Genomic DNA, 25,202 nt, shown 5'->3' with positions numbered 1-25,202 from the left:
GGCCAACTACTTCTAGACCTCAAAAAGTAAGAGGTAAGACTGAGAAGGGTTTTGAGCAACAAGAGGCCACTAAGACAGCCTTGTGGCAAAGATCAGATTATAGGTGTTGACTTCACACCCTAACCTATTATTTCAAATAGCTGCAAGGTAGCTGCCATTAGGTAGAGATATAAACCAAAGAACCAAATCATGCTCTGAAATTACCATAATTATATATGGAATTGACTACTATTTTGATGGAATTATATTATCTAAGAAACCGTAAACTCGGACTAAAAAGCTTTTGACTCTTTGAACTATAAAGCCACCTCTGGGCACCCAGGTTTGCTCAAACAGAAAATGAGCTCCAAAAGCTGTGCACTCCCAAAGCAGAGCCTAATCTCCAACACCATTTCAAATATGGGCAAGAAGATTGAAAAGGAAGAAACTTCCACAGAGTAGAGCCAGAGCCCACCGAGAAAAGTGGACAAGAACATTCTTTCCCGAAAGCAGAATCAGAGCCTAATCAAGGAACCTGCCCTATTCCCAGGGAACAGGGCTTTCATCATGTCTGCCTAATGGGATTGCATAAATGCTATGGACCAGTTATGCTGTGCGTTCTTCCTTTTCTGAGTGAAGTGGTTATGGGTATCCTTCCCCACTCAGACACTGATTGGTACATTCCACAGTTGTTTGAGCCTAGCCTGTATTTGGCTATCAGATTGTACAGCATTTGTACCAAGGCTTAAAAGAACAGTATCCTTGGAAGACAATTGATGGGAAAGCAAGAAATTCTATTTAGTAAAAAAAAAAAAAAAAAAATTCTAGTTATGTTCAGCAGACTGGAAAATATGCTGAATTAGAATCAATTTAAAAATAGCAATTGAGGGCCGGCCCCGTGGCTTAGCGGTTAAGTGCGCATGCTCCGCTGTTGGCGGCCCGGGTCCGGATCCCGGGCGCGCACCGACACACCGCTTCTCCGGCCATGCTGAGGCCGCGTCCCACATACAGCAACTAGAAGGATGTGCAACTATGACATACAACTATCTGCTGGGGCTTTGGGGGAAAAATAAATAAATAAAATCTTTAAAAAAAAAAAAAAATAGCAATTGATATTCTAGAAGCTGACCCGATGATGCCCACAGGCCAGGGGCCATCACTATCAATGAATAGCTGAATTTATCTCTATGTAGCTTCAAAGAAAAATATAATTATCTACTGAAAAAAAAATCCAAACACCAGTAAGCCTTACTAAAAATATTGTTTGATACTATATTAGTGAGCATAGGCTAACTGCTTCAACAAGTAAAACCCAGATCTCAGTAACTTAACACACACACACCCGCTCACTCACAAGGATTTACTTTTCACACATCCCACAATCAAATGAGAGTTAGCAAGGTGAGAAAAATGGACCTGCTATATGCAATGATTCAGGTACCTAAGTTTCTTCCATCCCCTGGGGCCTTGGAATTTACTTCTAGACCCTCAATATCCACCTGTCAAACAAGATTTAAAAAGAGCACAACCAAGGATTACCTAGGAGGTTTTAATGGGCCAGTCACAGAAATGACATATGTCATGTATGCCTAGATTATATTGGCCTGAAGTTGGTCGCAGGGCCACACCTAGCTGCACACAGTGTTTCACACCTATATCTCTAAACACAGTAGTGTACACGCCGTATACTACTAACAGAGCATTTCACACATATATCACTAAACAAAGTAGTGCGGGTACCATGCACTGGTAAACAAAGTGTTCCACACATGGAAAATGTAGCCTAGCTCTGCGTCCCGTAGAAAAAGGAAACAGCACATAGCAGTCTTTGCCACAGTCCATCAATTTGATCATCAAATATCCGTTTGCTCCTTTCTTCCCAGAATACATTACCACCCCACCAAAGAAGACAAGACAAAGACCTGTCCAATCATTTTATCCAGTGCAAATTTCAGTGATTAAGGTGAGAAAAATATATTTAGGTGATAACATAAGAAAATGTTATAGACTCAAAGTAAAATGAATTTTTATATTGGATTAAAAACATTTTCTTTGCTGTTTTGATGCTTTAGGTTTAAATGGATGGATCCTCTACTTCTGGCCTTCGTGGATTATCGGGGCAAGATTTAGCCTCTTGCTGTGAACAAACAGAAAACTGGACAGAAATATGTGAAATAATTGTTTGCAGATATTAAGAAACATGCACCATAAGATTGTGATCCCTGAGAGAAATAAAGTGAGCCCTACTATCACTCTAGATTTCTGCCTTGCATTCCAGACCTCAGAGCAGGACAGTGATCCTGTGGTAGTTTCACATAGTTGAGGAGACAGACTGGAGTTCATGCAGGCTAAAGTAGCTGAAGTTGCAGAGCAGAGCACTGGAGAGAAAAGAGTTATACAAAAACAGAATTCCAGAAATCTACATAGGGACCTCTGAAGTTTTTGCTGGACACTAAGACACATAAGCTTAGAGTAAAACTCTACAAGTTCGGGCAGAGTGCTCACAAAGGGCTAAGAGAAGTCTGAGCTCCAACCAGAGTTGAGTGTCCTTATTGATCACTCACGACATTTAGTAGAGACCACAATAGCTATGCCTTAGTAATGGGGCTAAACTATCTCTAGGTTAAAGATTACTCTATGCCTGCCGTAACAAAGGCCTGAAAAGATTAAATTGAACTGCAAGTAACTTACTGCCTAGAAGAACAAAGCCCAACAAAAATCTATAACCAACAATGTGAAATGACCAATGTCCAACAACCAATAAAAAATTAGCAGATATGACAAGAAGCAGAAAATAAGACCCAAAACCAGGAGAATCAGTCTCTAGAAGCAGACCTAGAAATGAGAGAGATAAAGATAAAGGAATTAGCAAATAAGCATGTTAAAATAGCTGTTGTAACTATATTCAATTATTAAAGGAAAACATAAATACAGTGAGAGAAATAGAAGATATAAAAAATAAAGAACCAAATAGAACAATATCTAGTGGTCTACCACAGGTAGTAATTAAAGTCCTGGGAGGAGGGGGAGGCAGAAAAATAACTTGAAAAAAATGACTAAAAATTTTCCAAATTTGATGAAAACTCAAAACTCACAGATCAAAAAAGCTCAATGAATTCTGTGCAGGATAAACACAAAACCACATGAAGGCTCACTAGGAGAAATTCCTAAAAATGATAGAAAATCTTCAAAAGAGCCAGTTATAAAAGCCACATTATGTACAAAGGAACAAAGAAAATCGCACACTTCTCATCAGAAACTGTGGATGTCATAAGACAATGGAATGGAATCTTTAATGTGCTGAAAGCCTAAAACTATCAACCTAGCATGTTCCCTTCTATTCCAGAAAGATTCCTCCCCTCCCTCTCCTCCAACCCCTGGAATCATCACTTGTGGCTACTCCTCTTCCTTTGTAGAGTTGACCATTACTCTACACACCAGTGAAAGTATCTTTCAAAAATGAAGGTGAAATGACTTTTTCAGACAAACAAAAGTAGACAGAATTAATTGCCAGCAGACTTGCACTTCAAGCAATGTTAAAGGAAGTTCTCCAAGTGGGAGGAAAATAATACCAGATGGAAACTTGGATCTACACAAAGGACTAAAGAATGCCAGAAATGACAAATATGTGAGCAAATATAAATTTAAACAGATGGATTTCCAAGGCAAGTTATTGTGGCTTATTAGAATAGTGGGGTCAAAGTTGATCAAAAAAATGACAGCAGTAGTACCTCACACTGGATTAGACTTAAGAGTTTACAAACACCTTCACATACATTAACTTATTATATCATTATAAAATCTGTAAGATTGATATTACCATCCCTATTGTATGGATGGGTGTGTAGTGAAGAATTCAACTTCTTCACCCAAAGAGAGGTCTGGCCTTAGCTCTCAGCTACTGGGAAGTGATTTCCAGGCCCGTAGACTATTTTGCTTGATAGGAGTGTTTGCCTAGAGGTTTTGGCTACCAGACAGCCTAACAATGTGATTTATGATGGGGGTTTTGGGCCACCATGTGGTATCAGCTCTACTTCTGGAAGGCTGGAGACTAAAGATCTGCCATGCTGAGAATATGTGATTGAACCCCTATAAAAACTCTGGACACCTAGGATCAAGTGAGCTTCTCTAGTTGACGATACTCCATGTATGTTGTCACACATCATGGCTGGGAAGTGTTGTCACTGTCTAAGACTCCACTCCATGTGGCGAGGACAGCTGGAAGACCCATGTTTGGACCCCTCCTGGACTCTGCCCTGTGTGTCTTTCCTTGACTGATTTTTATCTCTATGCTTTCTCTATAATAAACTATAATTATGAGTATAACAGCTTTCACTGAGTTCTATGAGCACTTCTAGCAAATTATTGAACCTGAAGGTGGAATAGCAACCCCCTAAACTTACACTTGGGGTCAGAAATGAGGGCAGCCTTCTGTGGACTACTGTTCCCTCTAACTTCTCAGCCATCTAAACTCTCACAATGGGGTTAATGAGAGGATGATAATATCAAACATTTATACAGCTTACTATGTGCCATTTTATATGCTTAAGAGTCTCAAAATAGGCCCAGTGTAGATACCAAATGGAAGATTCTCATAATGGTTAATGTTTTGTTGCCACATCTCAAGAGAAGAGGTAAGATTTCTCTTCTAAAATCAGTACCCTGCATTCATGGTTTTCCCCTTCACTTCTTTAGTACTCTATCACATCATACAAACTAGGGCTATATTTAATGAGAAAAATTATTTTAGTACAATGTCCCCATATTGCTCATTTCACTTTAGTCCTTGGCAGGTTAGCATTATAAGAGTTACTCCCAAGCTAGGGTTCCTATTCTTAAGGCTCTGATCCTTGGGCTGTTAGTTCACACTTTGCTACTCCATTATTTCTTACAAGTCTCTTTAATTCCCTAAGTCCTTAAGGATCCTTAAAAAACCCTTACCTGTGTTTAGGTCCACCTTTTCATTACAAATATTTACTGAGCATCCAAAATATGTATGTCCCTGAACTAAGTCCTGATGGAAATACAAAGATGAATCAGATATGGCCCTATCCTTCCAGAAGCTAACTCTCTTGTAACAGAGAAAGACATGCAAAACATAAAACAAAATAAACCCATCATTCAGGATAGAAGGTGATTAGAACCACAGAAGTGGCATAAGCAAGGAAGTTAATCACAGGAGTTCAGTTAATAAAGAGGTCAATTCTAGTTAGAGAGATGAAAGGATTCTCTACATCCATCATCAGTAAGTATTATTAACTGACTCTCAACACACCAGGATGACATTTTTATCACCTTTTTTCTCTTTTGTCTAGCTATCTGGCTATAATAAAGGCCTTAAGTAAGTGGTATAATGAGAAGAAAAAGGAAAGAATGGAGGTAAAGGAAAATATTCTCCTTGAAAGCTCCTTAAATCCTAGTGTGGTTATTTCATTGACCTCTGCCCACTATTTACTTATTGTTTGCTCCAATTCCTTTAACCTTATCTAGACAAATTACTGCTGTCATCGGCTTTCAAGACTTTCTTAGCTATTTATACACCGGTAAGTCAATATACATTTTTTAGATACCTGACGTTTTGTGATTTCTATTCTTATTTTTGTTACATTAAGATATCAGAATTGTTTCAATAAAAACGTGTTTGACCACGCCCCCTTCCCTGTCAGCACACATAAAAGTATCGTTGAAATCAATTAGTTCTATCTTCATTCTACAGGGTAAAAACTTAAGACAGGAAAGTTAAGTATGCTTCCCTAAGTTATACAGCCTGTTAAACATGTTCCCTTCTCCCACTCCATAAGTCTTCCCCTCCTCTCCACCTATCTGTAGATCATGGTTTGGAGCCTACCTCACCTTCCTCTGTAGAGCTGGACAGTAAATTTGTATAACAGAAACACATCTTTTGGCATTATCAGTAGACTAGAGTCCCGTTTTGTACCCTCTCCTATAGATATTTTTAAATAGTTAAAATCATATTGTATGTAAGACTTTGTACCGATGTGTTAACATTCTAATATTAAGTCCTCCCATGATATTATAAACTCTGTTTTGGAGCTATCCATTTAAGTTAAAATGTATTAAGTGCATGTCATATCCTAGGTACTAACTGGTGACAAATGATGAATAAGATTGTTCATTATATGAAAGTGCTGGAGACAAAAAACACCGAAGTGCTTCAGAATGTAGGAAATACAAGAGAAGAAAGAATTTTAATATAAGATAGCAAGTTCTAATTGCTGCATAATATTCAACCATGTGAAAGTATCATAATCCACCAAGGAAATCTCCGCTTTTTGATGTTATAAATAATGCTGATAAAATGATTGTGCTGTGTTTTCTATATGCAAGATTTTTCATTAGAATAGATTACTAGAAGTACAATTATCAAGTCAATGTATGAACATTAAGGCTACTCAAGAATATAACTGAACTGCTTTCCAAAAGAATTACATTAATTTATACTTTCACCAGCAGTATATTAGAACTTTTAAACTTCAGATACATTAGCATTGAAAATTATCATTTTGAAACCATTTTATACATGAAAATGGTATCTAATTTTAGTTTACATTTAACAGCTGGCCATGAATAATATGACAGCTGATTTCATTAGTTTTGGCTACCGGTAAAGCAACAATGCTTTTGAAAGTCCATAGCTACAGCCTATGTGGACACAGCCTATAGGATTCAATCAATATATATTTTAGGAAGTTATTTTTGTCTTCATTTCCTTATCTGACAAATGAGCAGGGAATCACAGTATCTTAGCATCAGAAGGGTTATTGGCACTCTGTGAATCCAACTTCCACCCACGGCAGGAATCCTCTCTCTAGTATCCCTGACAAACGGTCACCTAGCCTCTGTTTGAATAATTCCAGTGATGACAGACTCGCTGTTGGGTAGGTCTACAGATAGTAATACTTTCCCTGTAACTGAGACAGTAAATACGAAATTCCTTTGATAAAGTTAAAAGGATGGCCTATAAATTCAAGACTTTTCTAATTCGTAGGTCAGATCCATCTGGTGTTAACTTGTTTTAAAAATAGTGTCCTACTGTCAATAATGATGTGATCTTACATTTAAGCAGTGCTTTATTATTTTAAAGGTACTTTTTCATACCTCAATCATGTTTAGTGATTTTCATAGCAGTTTTTAGTATTCTGGTATACTCTGCTCTGCTTAAATACCAAAATCCTAGCATTGTTGTTGATATAATTCTGTTATGCTGGTATTTTAAAAAATAAAAAATCAAATTATTTACATTTAAAAATAAATATGGCTCAATTACTCAATTTGTGAAAAAAAAAGACATATAATATATGGTCTCTAAGTCTCGGCAGGTCCTCACTTGTGCACATAGGAAAAAGAAACCAGATAGTGTTATTCATAAGCTTCTGTTGCAAGAATAATTGTTAGTTCAAAATAAAGAATTTCTTGGGCCCGGCCCTGTGGCTTAGTGGTTAAGTGCGTGCGCTCCGCTACTGGCAGCCCGGGTTTGGATCCCGGGCGCGCACCGACGCACCACTTCTCCAGCCATGCTGAGGCCGCGTCCCACATACAGCAACTAGAAGGATGTGCAACTATGACATACAACTGTCTACTGGGGCTTTGGGGAAAAAAAGGGAGGAGGATTGGCAATAGATGTTAGCTCAGAGCTGGTCTTCCTCAGCAAAAAGAGGAGGATTGGCATGGATGTTAGCTCAGGGCTGATATTCCTCACAAAAAATAAATTAATTCATTAATTAAAAAAATAAAAAAGAATACAAGAAACTGAAACTTAACTGTAAAAAAAAAAAAAAGAATTTCTTGTCCAGGAGAATAGAACATCATAGTGCCAAAACTGATATAGGTGACTCTTCTTTGGAATCTCCAGCTATACATGATAATACTAATGATGATGACTTAAAAAAACTAGAAATAATTTCTTTGAAACAAAAACATAGCACATAGGGGCTGGCCCCGTGGCTTAGCGGTTAAGTGCGCGCGCTCCGCTGCTGGCGGCCCGGGTTCGGATCCCAGGCGCGCACCGACGCACCGCTTGTCCGGCCATGCTGAGGCCGCATCCCATATACAGCAACTAGAAGGATGTGCAGCTATGACATATGGCTATCTACTGGGGCTTTGGGGGAAAAAGTAAATAAATAAAAAAAATTAAAAAAAAAAAAACATAGCACATAGTAAATCCTAGTCCTTGAATATGGCTCTCTACAAATTTTTTTAAAAAATCTAATCCTAGTCAAAAATCAAAAGATGTTTTACAAATATTACTACAAGGTTATCAAGAAAGAAATGGGATTATTCAAAGTTAAAGAAGTCAAGGAAATATTGGGAAGTAGCATACAATCCTCATTATTCTTCTGACTAGTGTAGTATCTGAAAGAGCTTCTTAGTTGGAAGATTCTGCTCAAAAATATGCTTTGACTCAACAATAGCACTAGTGACAATGCATTTTGATTTCTAAGATCATATTTTCTGAGAAAGATCAAATAATATTTCATTAAAATGTATCCACTAATTTACATTAAAATGTCATATGTTTAACATTTGTTGTTTTATAACAGCTTTATCGAGGTATAAATCACATAACATGCAATTAACCCACTTAAAGCGTACAATTCAATGGTTTTTAGTATATTCACAGAATTGTGCAAACATCACCACAATTAATTTTAGAACATTTTTATCACCCCCAAAAGAAACCATGTACGTGTTAGCAGTCACTCTCCATCACTCACCCTCCACCCATCCCTGCCAGTCCTAGGCAACTACTACTCATCTACTTTCTGTCCATATGGATTTGCCTATTCTGGACATTTCGTATAAATGGAATTATACAACATGTGATCTTTTGTGACTGGCTTCTTTCACTTAGGCTAATGTTTTCAAGGTTCATCCATGTTGTAGCATGTGTCAGTATTTCATTCCTTTTTATTGCTAAATAATATTCCATTGTTTAGATGTACCACACTTTATCCAGTCATCAAGTTGATAGACAGTTGGGTTGTTTCCACTTTTTAGCTATTATAAATAATGGTGCTATAAATATTAGTGTACACATTTTTACATGGACATAGGTTTTCATTTCTCTTGGATATATACAGAGGAGTGGAACCACTGGGTCATATGGTAATTCTATGTTTAACCTTTTGAGGAACTGACAGACTGTTTTCCAAAGTGGTTGTGCCATTTTACATCCCACCAGAAGTCTATGAGTGTTCCAATTTCTCTACATCCTCACCAATACTCATTATTACCTGTCTTTTTGATTATAGCAATGTTTGATATTTTGTAATACATTTTAGACATTTAACATTTTTAAATATATTAAATATGATTTTACTAATTTTTTGCTTTATGAATTCTGAACTCTTTAAAAAAACAAATACTGATATTAATACATATTTCAGTATTAAACAAAATAAAGACCTCGAATTATCATTTTTGTTCCGGTTACTTCAATAAATAATTGCATTTTCTTATAAAACTTTACGTGACAAATTATTTTCAGAGCTTAGAACTAGGTAAAGCTTTTTTTCTACCTGTATATTCCTACAAAAATATGAGAGCTGTCTAAGTCGTTCCTTCTTTGTACCGATTGCTAGAAAGCTTACAGCTAGAGCTTTTCTTAATCAGGAATACAAAACTTTAACTCTTATTTTCATCTTTTATCTTGTGGGTATTGTTTTTATACCTCTATATTTGGTAAAAGCTAATGCACATTCTTTTTAGAGGGAAATAGGGTACAAAGTAGTAAACAAATAAATATGTAGTAAGCCCCCTTGACCTGCACAACCATCCCAAGGCAGGAGTTAGGGTAAATATTCCCAACTCTACAAATGATGAAAGGGAAGCAATGCAATTTACTCAAAGTCAGAGCTTAGATGTAGCAAAACTGATATTAGAACGCAGATCTTAGAGAGCCCCCCATTTCAGTTCTTTATACTATCCCACCACCATTCCATCACTCTGTTTAAGACAGATATTTTCTGACATCTGGAAAATATCTCAAAGTAGCTCCTGTAGAACTAACACTTAAAGATGAGAGTCCCTGTAGTAAGACGCACAACTAATATAACATCCCCACGATTGAGATAACTTTAAATGTTCTTCAATCCAATCTCCATAATGGCTTAGCTCTGTATGATAGAAACAAATTTATTTTTCAGTGGTGATTCTGTGATTAGTACAATTATTACCAATATTTAAATTATCTACTTATTTATTGCTAAGAAACATGGTCCAAGACATAAAAATCTACTATTTGTTTAACAATATGAGTTATGGTACCTGATATCTGTAGTTAGCTTAAGAACAGGGGAAAATATTTCCAAACAGTTCCCATGTAGAATAATTTACAGGAAGTTACTTTATATTTCTCTGCATTACATTTTAAAGTCACATAAAAGAATGATTTGGCTGTGTGAAATTTATGTGTTCTTCCTTAAAGAAAGAAAGCGAATGCCTATAGAGATAGTTATAGAAATGCATTTGGTATTCATTACTGGTGATACTGAATAGAATTTAGGTTTTAGTGCCAGATATTAGGTGAGAACACCACTAGCTGGAAACTATACTTACCTCTGGGTGATTTCTGGAAATTTAGAGTCCAATAATTTCACTTATTAAGTTGGGCAAATAAATCATATGTATGTCCCAGACTTAAGTGATAGTTACAAAACAGTCTAAACATGAATAGGAGAATTCAATAAACTTTATAAATGCCTTAAAAGAACCCTTCTCCTACCCTCATTCTATCTCTACTTCTAGACTTGAGTATTGTGAACACTTGCAAACTTTGGTACAAAGAACTAGGCCATCACTATGAATTAATAAACATCACAAAATGAGTTACAACACCATGTGCTAAGTAGCAGGACCTTGAGGCTGAATAAGTAATGGTTTTCTAGAATAGTAAGAAACCTTAGAAATTGTATAGTTTGACTCAGTCATTTTACAGATGTGGGAAATAAAGATGAGGTAAAGGAACTTACCCAAGATCTCATAAGCAAGGTGGAACTATAACCAAGAGGATTCCTGATTGAAGGCTGTTTCCACAATACCATGATGGTTCAAGTCAAAGTTTAAAATGCATTTGATTTGCAGCTTTGTCTAAAGCTTTTTAGTTTTTAAAAAAACTGAACATGATATAGTGTAAAATAGCAAAGAGTTTTGATGAACTCACATTTTTAGCTAACAGCCAACTAGAAACCGAATATAATAGCAATGTTACTATCAGACCAGATCATGGATATATTAAAAGCAAGTGTAATGATGCCGACCTTCAGGCTTCCTAGGATATTTTAAAAATCATGAGCACTGCTATAAATATTTTAGGGTCACTTGAGAAAATTACTTTTATGCAGCCAAAGGGACAAACTTCTGGAAGAGGAGCTAAAAAGAAGTTTGACAGTTTTTTCTTATCTATTTCATTCCCTGAAAAATGTGTTGAACATTAACTTCACAAGGTGAATATTACAAGTGAAAAAAAGGAAGAAATAGAAATCCACCCAGTTTTCGAATCATGAATTGAGTTTTGGAAGATGGTTTGATCTTGTAATCTTTTTTACTGGTCCTCTCTTGGCATTCATTATCTGCTGATTAACTGGATTATATCTTCCCCTGAAAAAAATAAGTGTTAATCATGATTTTTCAGTCACCATTGTGTACAACAAAAACATTATATGCCATATAGGGAAAACTATATATTGTACCTAGTTCTCCCAGCCCACAGTCCTTCACATGGAAGTCTCCCTGTGCAGATTTCCTGCTTCCAGTGCAATCCTAGGCAGCCACATGTCATACTACATCATGTCACCATGGCTAGAGAGGCAACCTACCCAAGATCAGATAATCCAAAGGCTGGGAAGCAGCCCATGAGGTGGTCTAATGTGGAAAATTCTGTCCAAAAAGGAATGAAATGGACCATTCTAATATTTGCCCCTGGAAATTTGAAGTGAAGCTAAGAAAATATACAGAGAAGCCATGAGGTAGAATAGGGACAATAAAGAAATAAGGATCCATGAGTAAGCCAAAGATATAACTTAGCTAAAATCATAATAAAATTGAAGCTATGACATACCAAGTTCTGTGATATAAAAGAGACATAGAAAGTGAAGATGGCAGTCAGTAATGAGAAGAAAAGAGAAGTAGAGACTGAACGAGTGGTTGGTTATACTGCAAATAATAATAGCAACACATTTATAGCACATAATCTGTGCCAGGGACTGTTCAACTGCACTACTGCTGGTTTTAAAGCTTCCTTGAATTATAGGTCTAATGTCTATAGGCCCAGTTATATTGGAATTCTGTTTCTTGGATTTCCATGGGACCATCTTTTCCTTATTGACTTATGTATCTTTATAAAACCAACCTCCCCACACTCTTACTTGAGAAAGTAAGAGTCAGCTTCAATTCCCTGCAGTGTACTTTCAAAATCACTCAGGCAGTAACGGCAGTAGAAATGACAGAATAAGACCTCCAAAAATTCTTTCCTTCAAAAAAGCAATGAGAAAATTGGCAAAAATGATCAGAAGCAAATTTTTCAGAACCCTAGAAATAACCACAGGCTTGCAGCAATCCTGGAGAATTTATTAAACACAAACATACACACACACACACACACACACAGCTGAAACACAACACTGAGCTTTGTCACTTTTTTTGTGTGTGTGTGTGAGGAGGACTAGCCCTGAGCTAACATCCGATGCCAATCCTCCCCTTTTTTCTTGAGGAAGATTGGCCCTGAGCTAACATCTGTGCCCATCTTCCTCTACTTTATAAGGGATGCCGCCACAGCATGGCTTGACAAGCAGTGTGTCGGTGCGCGCCCGGGATCCAAACCTGAGAACCCCGGACTGCTGGAGCGGAGCGTGTGCACTTAACTGCTTGCGCCAACAGGCCGGCCCCAAGCTTTGTCACATTTTACCTTGCTCTACTCCCCCTTTCCAAGTTCTGTGGTATCCCTATGATGAAATCAACAAACTGATCCTAAAATTCATATGGCAATGAAAGAGACTCTGAACAACCAAAACGATCTTGAAAAAGAATAATAAGGTTGGAGGACTCACACTTACCAATTTCAAAACTTACTGAAAAGTCACAGTCATCAAGACAGCATGATACTGGCATAAGGAGAGACTTATAAATCAACGGAATAGAATTGAGAGTTTAGAAATAAATGCATATGTTTACAGTTAATTGATTTTTTAAATGGATGCCAAGACAATTCAATTGGGGAAGAATAATCTTTTCCACAAATGGTGCTAGGATAGACACACAAAAGACTGAAACTGGACCCCTATTTCACATCATATACAAAATTTAACTCAAAATGTATCAAAAAGGAGCTAAAACTATAAAACTCTTAGAAGAAAACATATGTATAAATTTTTGTATTCTTGGATTAGGCAACAATTCTTAGATATGATACTGCAAGCAACCAAGAAAAAAAATCCTAGGAAGCCAGGATCAGTTGGACTTCATCAAAATCAAAACATTTGTACTTCAAAGGACGTCATCAAAAAAGAAAACAAAAACTTCCAAAGAATGGGAGAAAATATTTGCAAATCATGTATCTGATAAGGTCTAGCAGCCAGAGTATTATAAAGAACTCTTATAGCACAACAATAAGACAACCAACTCAATCAAAAAATGGGCAAAGGACTTGAATAGCCATTTCTCCAAAGAAGTTATGCAAATGGCCAGCAAATACATGAAAAGATGCTCAATGTCATTAGTCTTAGGGAAATGCAAATCAAAACCACAATGAGATACCACTTCACATCCACTAGGATGGTTAAAAAAAAAGAAAAAAGATAGTAACAAGTGTTGACAGGGATGTGGAGAAATTAGAACCCTCATACATTGCTAGTAGGAATATAAAATTGGAACAAAGTTTGGCTGTACCTCAAAAAGATAAACAGAGTTACCAGTTGACCCAGCAATTCCATTCTTAGGCATATACCCAACAGAACTGAAAACATGTATGCACACAAACTTGTGTAGGAATGTTCATAGCAGCATTATTCATAATAGTCAAAAGGTGTAAACAACCCAAATGTCCATCAACTGATTAATGGATAAATAGAATGCGGTATATCCAAAAACTGGAATTTATTACACAAAAAGGAATGAAGTACTGATACATGCTCCTACACGGATGAACCTTGAAAACATCATGCAAAGTGACAAAGTCAGACACGCAAGGGCACATATTGTTTGCTTCCATTTATATGAAATAAAAAGAATAGACAAATCCATAGAGACAGAAAGTAGACTAGTGATTGCCGGGGGCTGGGAAGTGGGAGGGCTGGGGACTGACTGCTAATAGGTATGGGGTTTCTCTTTGGGGTGATGAAAGTGTTCTGGAATTATATAGTGATGATGGTTGCACAACTTTGTCAATATACTAAAACTCAATGAATTGCACACTTTAAAAGGGTAAAATTTTTGGTATGTGAATTATATCTTAAAAATATTTTTATATGTTGTACTGTGGGAATAAACCATTTCTTATGTTAAAATTTTTTTTAGTTAAATAACGTTCTAGAATAATTTCATCTTCTGGTGTAATATAGAATTAATCACAAGCATTCAGTTATATAGTATTTAATTAATAGTTCATTATAGATATTTATTTTTTGCTACACTAAATGCTTTTATAATACTTTAAGAATGTTTTAAGTAGCTTCCTAAACATGAACTGTTTCTAAGAGATCTAACTGACATGACGACACTAATCATCAAGCTGAGGTACATCACTCTAAAAATATATTTAATCTCCTAGACATCTATTAGAGCAGTGGGGTTTTTTTTGTTTTTTTTTTTTTATTATTTTTTATTTTTTGTGAGGCAGATCAGCCCTGAGCTAACATCCACGCCAATCCTCCTCTGTTTTTGCTGAGGAAGACTAGCCCTGGGCTAACATCTGTGCCCATCTACCTCTACTTTATATGGGATGCCGCCACAGCATGGCCTGACAAGCCGTGCATCGGTGCACACCCGGGATCTGAACCTGGGCCGCCAGCAGCGGAGGGTGCGCACTTAACCACTACGCCCCGGGGCCGGCCTCTAGAGCAGTGTTTTTTGAACTGCAGAATGCAACTCATTAGTGGATTGATTTAGCGAATTACAATAGCAACATAAAAGAATAGAACAGAATAGAAAATATCAGTATGCATCGCACATAGTAAGGGTAAGTATTATTTCATAAATTGTTTCAGTGACATATAAATATATATTGGGTATACTGGGTCACAATATGCTACCAGTCACAGTCAACAAAATTTGGAAACCATTTTACACTCCTGAGTATTGTGGTTTTTAAACAAATGACACTGGCTAAGACCCTTGCAAGATTATGTTAGCATAACAGTGTTGTGTAGATTTGTCACTTGCAGTTTCAAATTATTGTCATATGTCTTATTCTCTTCCCACAAATTAATTCTTTGTAACTTAGCTAATTCTTTATATTCAACAAAGTACTATACATTGAAGAAGAAGAAGAATAGCTAATATTTATTGAACTAGAGAGTTTTCAATAAATTCTAAATCTCATACTAACCATTCAATTTGGGTTTCACCAACCCCACGTTATAGGTGAATAAACTGAGCCTGAGAGAGGTTACTTATACAAAGCCACATTAAATAAGTGGCAGAGACAAAACTTGATTCAAGTCTATCTGCTCTGAAGCCAATGCAAATTTTCACTTACCACCTTACTTCTCACTATTTTTTAAAACACCATACTGTATCAGCTACTCAAACATTTACACTATTATTTTGACTTGAGAGCTTCCACAGTCTGTCTACTAGATGGATTTTTCTCTTAATTTTACTCTTTTAATATAAAGTAATTAAAAATTATTATAAAGTACACATATTCTGGGCCGGCCCCGTGGCTTAGTGGTTAAGTGCGCACACCCCGCTACTGGCAGCCCGGGTTCAGATCCTGGGCACGCACCAACGCACTGCTTCTCCGGCCATGCTGAGGCCGCGTCCCACACACAGCAACTAGAAGGATGTGCAGCTATGACATACAACAATCTACTGGGGCTTTGGGGGGAAAAAAAAAAAAGGAGGAGGATTGGCAATAGATGTTAGCTCAGAGCCAGTCTTCCTCAGCAAAAAGAGGAGGATTAGCACGGATGTTAGCTCAGGGCTGATCTTCCTCACAAAAAAAAAATTAAAAAAATAAAAAAGTACAAATATTCTTGTTTTCATTGGCTGCCCCAATACTATCCTACAAAAACAAACACAAACACTAAAGCAATTAGACACAAGTATTCCCTTAATTATTACCTTGACTTTTCCTATACACATCTAGTTCCAAAATAAGAAGTTCTGAGTTTAAATTTTTTTTTCTATACCTATTTAAAATTTTTATCGTTCTTTCCTATATAAGTTATCCACAATCCCATTCTACTGTTTTGTATTATAATTTTTATCTACTACTACAGGTAAACATTTTCCTATGTCAGTTATATATTTTCCTAGAATGCAGTTTTTTGTAACTTCATAATATCATTATAGTTTATTGAATTATTCCCTTAACGTTGCATATTTTGGTTGTGTTTTCTCCATTCTAGCTGCTTTTCTTATCAAAAGGATGTTCCTCTACACTCTGTCTCTTAATGAGTCCTAGAATCAATTTCTCTCAGGGTCTTTTATCCCAGGGCAGTAAGGACTGCCTTGTTATTTTCTTCCTCTGGGGCCTTTAATCGCTCTAAAACTCTTCATAAGCAGGAAAAAAGCGAGGCTGCACGCTAAAGAAAAAAATAAATGTTACAGTTTTCTACTTTTAGGAACCACTGCTTTGGTACCAGCTTTTGAGCTCCTTGCTTGCAGGAATATGATTTTTCATAGCTAATACATGCCATGGGTCACAATCAATAAGGTTACCTAGTAACTTGTCTAGAAGCTTTTGGCAACTTCCAAATCTCATCCTAATGAGACCATTTCTCATATTTATCTTAAAAAGCCTTTTTTGAAATCAGTTTATATAAGGATCTCTAAAATATATCTTTCAACAGCAGTATAGAAATCTTGCTCACTTGTGGCCATGATTCCTCATAGCAGGAATATAATAGCTAATAGTCAATGAGGCACTATCCCTCTTTGATAGATTTTTTAAATAAAATTTCACAGTTAAATGGGTATTTTCTAATACTCTGATTTATTCCAAACATTAGAAAAATTCTGTGAGTCAATATTTTAACATGTGTGTATATGAGAATATTAACCAAAGAAACATTAAGAAGCACTAAAAACTTGATTTTTAAAACATTGTTTTAAGTATAACACATACAGAAGAGTGCATAAAACACAAGAGTACAGCTCAATGAATTCTAATAAAGCAGATACTTGTGTAACCACCATCCAGTCAGCACACATAAGATTGCCATCACACTGGAAGACCTCCTCGTGCCCTGCCAATTATTATTCCCTTTCTCCTTCTCATTGATAATCACTATCCTGTCTTCTGACAGCACAGTTTAGTTACCTGTCTTTGAATATTATATGAATAGAATCATATTGTATGTATATAGTCTCTTATTTCTGGGCTCTTTCAGCCAATACTGTGAGAACTATCCATAATGTTGTGTGAACTTTAGGTTATTTGTTTTCATTTTTGTTATTATTTATACATATGAATATTTGTTTTTACTGCTGTTATTCATATACATGAATAATATATACAATATAATATATGGTATAATATATAAAATATAATATAATAGATTGTATAATATAAGATATATAATACAAAATATATAATATATACAATATAAAAATATAATATATAACATATATAGTATATAATAATATACAAATAATAACATCAATAAAAAACAAATATTCATATATATGAATATGTATATATCAAAATTTTTTATCCATTCTTTTATTTATTTTTTTTAATTTATTTTTTGCTAAGGAAAATTGGCCCTGAGCAAACATCTGTGCCCGTCTTCCTCTATTTTGCATGTGGGACACCTCCACAGCACAGCTTGATGAGCGGTGTGTCGGCCCGCACCTGGGATCCAAACCTGCGAACCCCAGGCCACTGAAGTGCAGTGCACGAATCTAACCACTATACCACCAGGCCGGCCCCTATCCATATTTTTATTGATAGACATTTGAGTTCTTTTCCGTTTAGAGCTGTTATGCATAAAGCTGCTATGAACATTCTTGTACAGATCTTTTGGTGAAAATGTATGCACCATTCTGTGAGGTATATAACTAGGAGTGGAATTGTTGGGTCACAGGTGTATGATCAGCTAAATGTAGAAAGTAATGGTAACAGTATTCCAAAGAGACTGTATAAATTTATACTCCTTCTAGAAGTATATGAGAGTCGTCTATTCCTCCACATCTTTTTTTGTGTGTGTGAGGAAGATTAGCCCTGAGCTAACATCTGTTGCCAATCTTCCTCTTTTTGCTGAGGAAGACTGGCCCTGGGCTAACATCTGTGCCCATCTTCCTCTACTTTATATGGGACACTGTCACAGCATGGCTTGACAAGTGGTGCATCGGTGCATGCCTGGGATCCGAACCCGAGAACCCCGGGCCTCTGCAGTGGAGTGCTGCACTTAACTGCTACGCTACTAGGCCGGCCTCTATTCCTCCATATCTTTGGCAGCGCTTGGAATCATCAATCTTTAAAATTTGTGGTGGTATCTCATAATTTTAATTTGCATTCTGTTGATGAGTAATGGTGTTGAGTAACTTTTTATATGTCCACTGGCCATTTGGATATCCTCTTCTGTGAGGTACCTAACACCAAAACTTGGTTTTAAGACTAAAATTTGAATCCTCAACTAAAGAAGTACACTAAATTCCAGAGTTGTCAGAAATTCAGAACAACAATATTTTAAGGTAATATCAATTATATACACCTAATTTGGAAGATTACAGGTATAGAAACTTGGGTTATTAATATCTCCAGAAAGTGAAGGGGTTTTTGTCCATTTGTGTGACCATTCATTCACTCATGCATTCATTCAAAAATTATTAAACACCTATTTACCTATTTATGCCAGGCACTATATTCAATGTAAGGTTCTATCAAAGATGTAAGTGATACATCCAAGATCAAGCATGAGCAGTGCCAGAGGGCACAAGTAAGCTTACTGAGTGGGTATCCAAGACCATGTCATCCACCTCTGATGCACCAGCACCTCAAGTTCAGTTCAGGCCTATGGCGTGGAGGGCCCCACAGACAAACCGATCATCAGAATAGTATACAGCTGCTGCTACAAGAGGACAAGGAGGGATAGGTTTGGCACCTAGATGACCTACTTGAGTGTCCTTTGGTACTATCTTGCCCAATTTTGACAGTAAGTGGACAAGTACCTTAGCCATGGCCTGAAAAGGACATGGCAAAACAGGGATCAGACTCTTAGCTGTATAAAAGTCTAGGTCATCCCATCAGAGGAAGAGGAGGCCCACACTTGGTTCACTGATGAATCAGCTTGGTACGTGGGATGCAGCTGCACTATAACCCTAATCCCTCTCCCCAAACCTGTTTCCTTCCCTTCCACCGTTGATTCTAAGAATGTTCATTAGTAAACTTCCTGCATGCTGATTACCATTTCAGAGTCTACTCTGGAAGATCCAACCTAAAACAGTATTCAATGGAAAACCAAACTGCCCTCATAGACCTGTAGTCTAGTGATACATACACGTATAAGTGTCTTAATATATGATTAGAAGGAAGCAGTTTTATTTCTATTTTCAAAATATTTCTCCCTTCACTACTTAAGCAAATTTGAATAAGAGAGGTGATATCTTTTTACAAGAAATTAGAACTAGAAGATAAATGTAAAAATAAAAAATAAATATTTAGGGTGATTGTGCAGAAAAGATTTAACATAGTAGGCCTGCATACACCTTGAGTGCCTGTATTTGAAAAGGATTCTGATTTATAGCTAATTTATATCTTGGCTTACATTTTTTATATTGTTAAGTTATACATGAATATATTCCCCTACCTGGGATAAGGTTTATAAGACAGTGTTGCTTGAGTAATTCTTCTGTACTTAGTATAGGACCAGGAAAAATTGTGTGTAGATATAACCTCCTAAACCCATAAAACATTCTTCTGTTCTTTATTCATCCTATATTGTTTTTGTTTACATAGAAAAACATGGTGTAAACTGCACTATCATCTACATTTATTTCAGTGTCCAAACTTCCTCACTAGAAAGGTTAATGCTAGTAACCTAATTGTATTTATATTGTTGTTAATGGTGTACTTTTAAGCTCTCCTTGGGTACAGTATTGTTTTAGCTTAGAAAATAAGAACTTTTCATGTTGAAGGACAAAAAATGTTCTTGGGATCTACAAAAATGTATGTAAATAGTGACAGGAGAGGACAAGCTTCTTTAAGTTGTCTTACCATCTGCTACTTTATATTGTTGCTATAAAATATAGAAGTTCAACTTCCAAAATATAATGGACACCAGTTTTGTCAGTACCATTCACTTTCAAATATAATTAATTAGAAAGGAGAGACATAGTTAAACTTACGTTTTCACTAGATTCTCTTTCATTCTAGGCAGTTGATCCATCTGTTGCCTTTTAGAGACTTGGTATGAGCCAGAGACCTGAAATACAAACATCTGAGCATTTATCCTCTTATTTTATGATTGATTTCAGAGATAAGAGGAACAGGCAATTCTCAATTAACACTTTCATAACCAGTTCCTTTAGTAGCATGTATAAAAGAAGCTAAAAACAATGGGAAATTCTGGCCCTCTCCAGTAGGACAAGGCTTCTAAAGAAAGATTCTGGAAACCCCTTTATTTCAACCCTACAGTCCATACCATTTTTAAATATAGAGGAAATTGTGAAAAATCATATCATCCATGTAGTATAGATCATTAAAAGTTTTTGTAATAGACACTAAATATAAATAATACATGCACTCTGCCGTTAAGGTAGATAAGACAATAGAAAATGTAGGTATGTTGAAATGGAAAGACAAGATCTTATTTTCATTTTTGTCTATTTTGAAATTCCTCCAAGAGACAAAAGTGGAGACTTCTTGTGGGTAATGTAAACATAATCTGCAATTCAGGAATAATTGAGGCTGATGACCTTAGAGATGGCAACTGAAGCCACGAGTAAATGAGATCATTCATTAAGAGCACATAGAGAAGCAAGAGAGTTGATGATATAAAATTGGGAAAGCAACTTTTAAGGGATAGGAGAATCAGTAAAGATAGATAAAGCCATTATTTAAACAATAGGAAAAGCCAGGAAAAAGTACTGTCATGAAAGTCAGGAGGGGGGAATATTCAAAAAAGTGAGCATAGTTAGCAGTATGAAATGCCTCAGAGATGTCTACTACCAGGAGGCCTGAAAAGGAGCCATCGTATTTGGCTATCAAGAGGTAAATTGTGTCAGGGCCCAATGGTGGGGTCAGAAGTGAGCTGAAAGAGGTCAAGGAGTGAAAAGCAAAGGCAGTGAATATATCCACTCTTTCATGAAATTTGGCTGAGAAAAAGAAAGCTGAGGTAATAATTTTATGAGGATAGTCAGAGTAAAATAAAAGTTTGTTTTTGCTTTGTCTTGGTGGAAGCAATGAGCATGTTGCAAACAAAGGATAAGCCACAGCCAATGGAAGAGAGATTAAAAATAAAAGGGGAAATACTTACTAAGTTAGTCCTACAGGCAGTGGATAGACTTGGGAAGAAGTCTGAGATCCTTTTTAAGACAAGAGGAGGGACAGGAATGGTGGATAAAGATGCGGATACGTTTGAAGGTAAAAGGAAGACAGATGGATTTCATACCTGATAAACTCTCTTTTCTTTATGAAGTAAAATGTTAGATCACTGGCTAAGAGTGACAACTTTGGGCACGTTGGACGAGAAAGGTGGAATTCATTCATTTATTTACGCAGCAAATGTTATTGAGCATCTACTATGTGTCACCACTAGATGCGGCACTGGGGTACAAAGACAAGTCATGTTTCTTACAATCTGTTGGGGAAACAGCAAAATAAATAGATGATACAATTCACCGCCTTGGCAGAGGTCTGCATAGGTGCTTTGTAAGCATACAGCACATACAACTAATTCAGGCTATAGGGAGCCCCACGTGGAAGAGGAGCCAATTAAGAGCTAGAGAAAGGACATTCCAGGCAGAAGGAACAGCAAGGGCCTAGGTTATAAAGCAGCACGAGAGACCTAAGAATTGCACATATCATTGGTCTGGCTGCAGTACCGGGTGAGTAGGGACAAGGCTGGAGAGCAGGCACTGGTGTCACAGGGGACCTCGCAGACCACACTGAGGAGCTCTGCTGAGATCCTTTGGACAATGCAAAGTCACTGAAGGCTTTAAATGAGGAACAACACCATAACATCTGTACTTCAGAATGATCACTTGGGCAGCAGAGAAGACAAATGAGTACGGTGGGGACAAGACTTTAATAGCTATGCTGTTGAGATTATATCTCAAGTCTAGATTTAAAGCTGGACGCTCTGTTTTTAAATGAACAATAACAAAATAAGAGTTGTCAAAAAAGGCAACAGAAATAGCTGGATAGTCTGGAACCTGTTATGAGGAATGGCTAATGTAATTTAATATTTTAGTTCAGGAAAAAAAAACCTATAGGAAGACTCAGAGTTGTTTTCAAATCTTTGAAAAGTTGTCATACAGGAGGGGAGTGTGGAATTGTTCTGTGTTCTTCAGAGGATGGAACTAAAATCAGTGGATTTTAAGGAAGCTTCAAGGAAGGAGAATAATGAGCATCATAAGATGCTTTAACAATTCTAGAATTGCCCGACAATGAAAACAGAATGCCCTCAGGTTCCTTATCTATAAACAAAAGCATTATATTCCACAACCTCTCAGATCCATTGCTAAAATTCTATGTTTATGGGAATAGAAGTTATGTTTATTATCTGTTGCAAAAAACACTAGTCAGTCTTTCTCCCTGACTTTTAAGTCATGCAGTGTACCTGCATATTCTTAAAAAGCAATGTCCGTGCTGTACACACACTGTGTAAATTATAAGAATTTTGAGATGTGGAAACTCAGTTTCAATCAAAACCGTGAAGACAGCAGAAGTATAAACAGCAGACTCAGAAAATAGCTCTAGTTATCTCCCAAAGAATCAATTATTCATGTATTCAGCATGGAAAGAACTGCAAATCATCCATTGACCTTTCCGGTCACTATGTATCCACATGGTCAGAACCATCTTTGAATATAAAGATTAACAATTCACTCTAGAGTGAAAATCCTTATTAACATTTATACTGGGGAACAGGATTAACATCTTCCTGGGAAGCTGTTAAAATAGGCTTTGATTATATGTTCAGTGATCCTGTATAATCAGAGTAGGAACTATTCCACCTACATGAATTTTTCAGATAAACACAATAAAGGAGGAAGACTACGGCAAGTAGAAATTCTGACGTCCCTATCACAGAGAGAGGGGTTAGGGAGATCAGAAGAGAAACACAGGAAAACAATGTCCACCATTTACTGGAATTTGGAACCTATTATGCATCGGGCATTTCACTCAGACATATAGTCTCTAAACATTCACTAACCCCCTGCAAGATACTACTATTATTTCCCTTCTACAGAGGAGGAAAGAAATGAAGGCACAAAAATGTCACACCGTGGTAAATATAAAGCTGGGACTCAAATCCAAATTTGCAATGACACCAAAGTCTATGGTCTTTCATCATATCATGGCCTCATAAAGGAGGCAGCATTTGTGGTAGACCTTGAAGGAAATGGAATTGGCATCTATGAGAAGCAGCATATTCCAAGTGGAGTACATGGTCTGAGGAAAGGCATGAGGGTGCCTGCGCTGCAGCAGGAAGCAGTGCTTCCAACCGAGCATCCAGGACTGTAAAGCTTCAACTGATTGTCCATTTTATGGGTAAGAGACCGCAAGGAGTGATGCCATTTTGTCTCAATTTCCTACTTACCTTAGCACTAGACGTCCAAGTCTCCCTTTACCCACTATTGGCCTGATTCCACTCTCAAATTGTTCTATACATCCCTTATGAGCTCCAGTCTCCAAACCTAACTCACTCCCTCTCAATCCTTTCATTGATTCGATGGACACTCCAGATGAGTGATTAGCTGATTACCTTTATGGCAAACCCAGCCCTCAAGGTCCTCTACCTCCTTGCCTCACCTAGCTATGTCCTGAAGACTCCCATCCTCTTTTTGGCTCTTCTTCCCTTGACTATCACTGTGGAAACTCTTCAGAGCTCTATCCTAGACTATCTTTTCTTTTCACCCTGTGTAATCTCCCTGATACATTTCATTCATTCTTGTGGCATCATTATTACCTATATGCTAATAATTTCCAAATCTATATCTCTAATCTTTATCTTTTTTTTTCTGAGATTCATAGATCCAACTTCTCTTTGGACACGTCCATTTGGATAATGCACATTGAAAACTGAACTCATATCCTAATCTTAAAACATATACCAAAATAAAGTTAATAAGGACTAAATATTTAAATGTCAAATATTAAGCCATATGAGTACTAAAAAGAGATATGATGAATGATATGAAAACATTGGGATGAAGATGGTCTTTTAAACTATGACATCAGAAGCCACAAATAAGAGATAAGTCTGAGAACATCAAAAAACTCTATAATCAACAACATCATAAATAAAACTGAAAAGCAAATGAAAAACTGTGGAAAATATGTGCAACATCTTTCATAATTTACTGATCACATTCCTGTTCTGTCATTTGTAAGTACACTTGTTCCAGCAATAGCAATGCTCTGTCTACCTTAGACCTCAACACACATAATTATGAAGTGAAGTGCCTTGAATTTCATGATAGCAGAGGGATAACTGCTTATTTGTTTGAATTCCAGCAATTACAGATCAAACTAAAAGGATAACTAAGGAAGCAAATAGGCAAAATATTGTTTTAATTTGGGAAACTTTTATCTCCTTTTTATCTTTTCATAAAAGTTATATATTTTCCTTTTCACCCTCCATATTTAGAAACCTGGTAACTTTTCTCCCATAATTCCAACATCTGTTTCTCTATCAAACCAAACTAATCAAAAACCTAGAAAAGTGAAAAACACAATTTATAGTAAGAGGAAACTCTTAGAATTTGGAAGTAAAATAAAAAAAGTTACCTGGGACATTTCAGCTAGGTACATACTGCGTTCACTGTTGGTCTTGTGGTAAGCCTCCATGGAAGATACAAAAGTAAAGAATCCA

At 36.6% G+C, this 25,202-nt stretch overlaps 1 protein-coding gene across 1 annotated transcript in view; it reads right to left on the bottom strand.

Annotated features, from left to right (window-relative positions):
• The window catches only part of SOHLH2 (spermatogenesis and oogenesis specific basic helix-loop-helix 2), a 139,731-nt gene that overhangs the window by 66,231 nt on the left and 48,298 nt on the right, over positions 1–25,202 (bottom strand). The window contains exons 6-7 of the mRNA XM_087436194.1: positions 25,118–25,171; positions 20,509–20,585 (exon numbers count right to left, since the gene is read on the bottom strand). Coding sequence (XP_087292320.1) covers positions 20,509–20,585; positions 25,118–25,171 — 131 coding nt within the window. The remainder of the gene's footprint in view (positions 1–20,508; positions 20,586–25,117; positions 25,172–25,202) is intronic.

The sequence above is a fragment of the Ceratotherium simum genome, chromosome 10 (genome assembly GCF_057802395.1).
Source record: "Ceratotherium simum simum isolate JZ-2026a chromosome 10, ASM5780239v1, whole genome shotgun sequence".
Taxonomy (NCBI): domain Eukaryota; kingdom Metazoa; phylum Chordata; class Mammalia; order Perissodactyla; family Rhinocerotidae; genus Ceratotherium; species Ceratotherium simum.
Note: the sequence above shows the minus strand (reverse complement) of the source record. Positions and strands in the feature narration are given on the sequence as shown.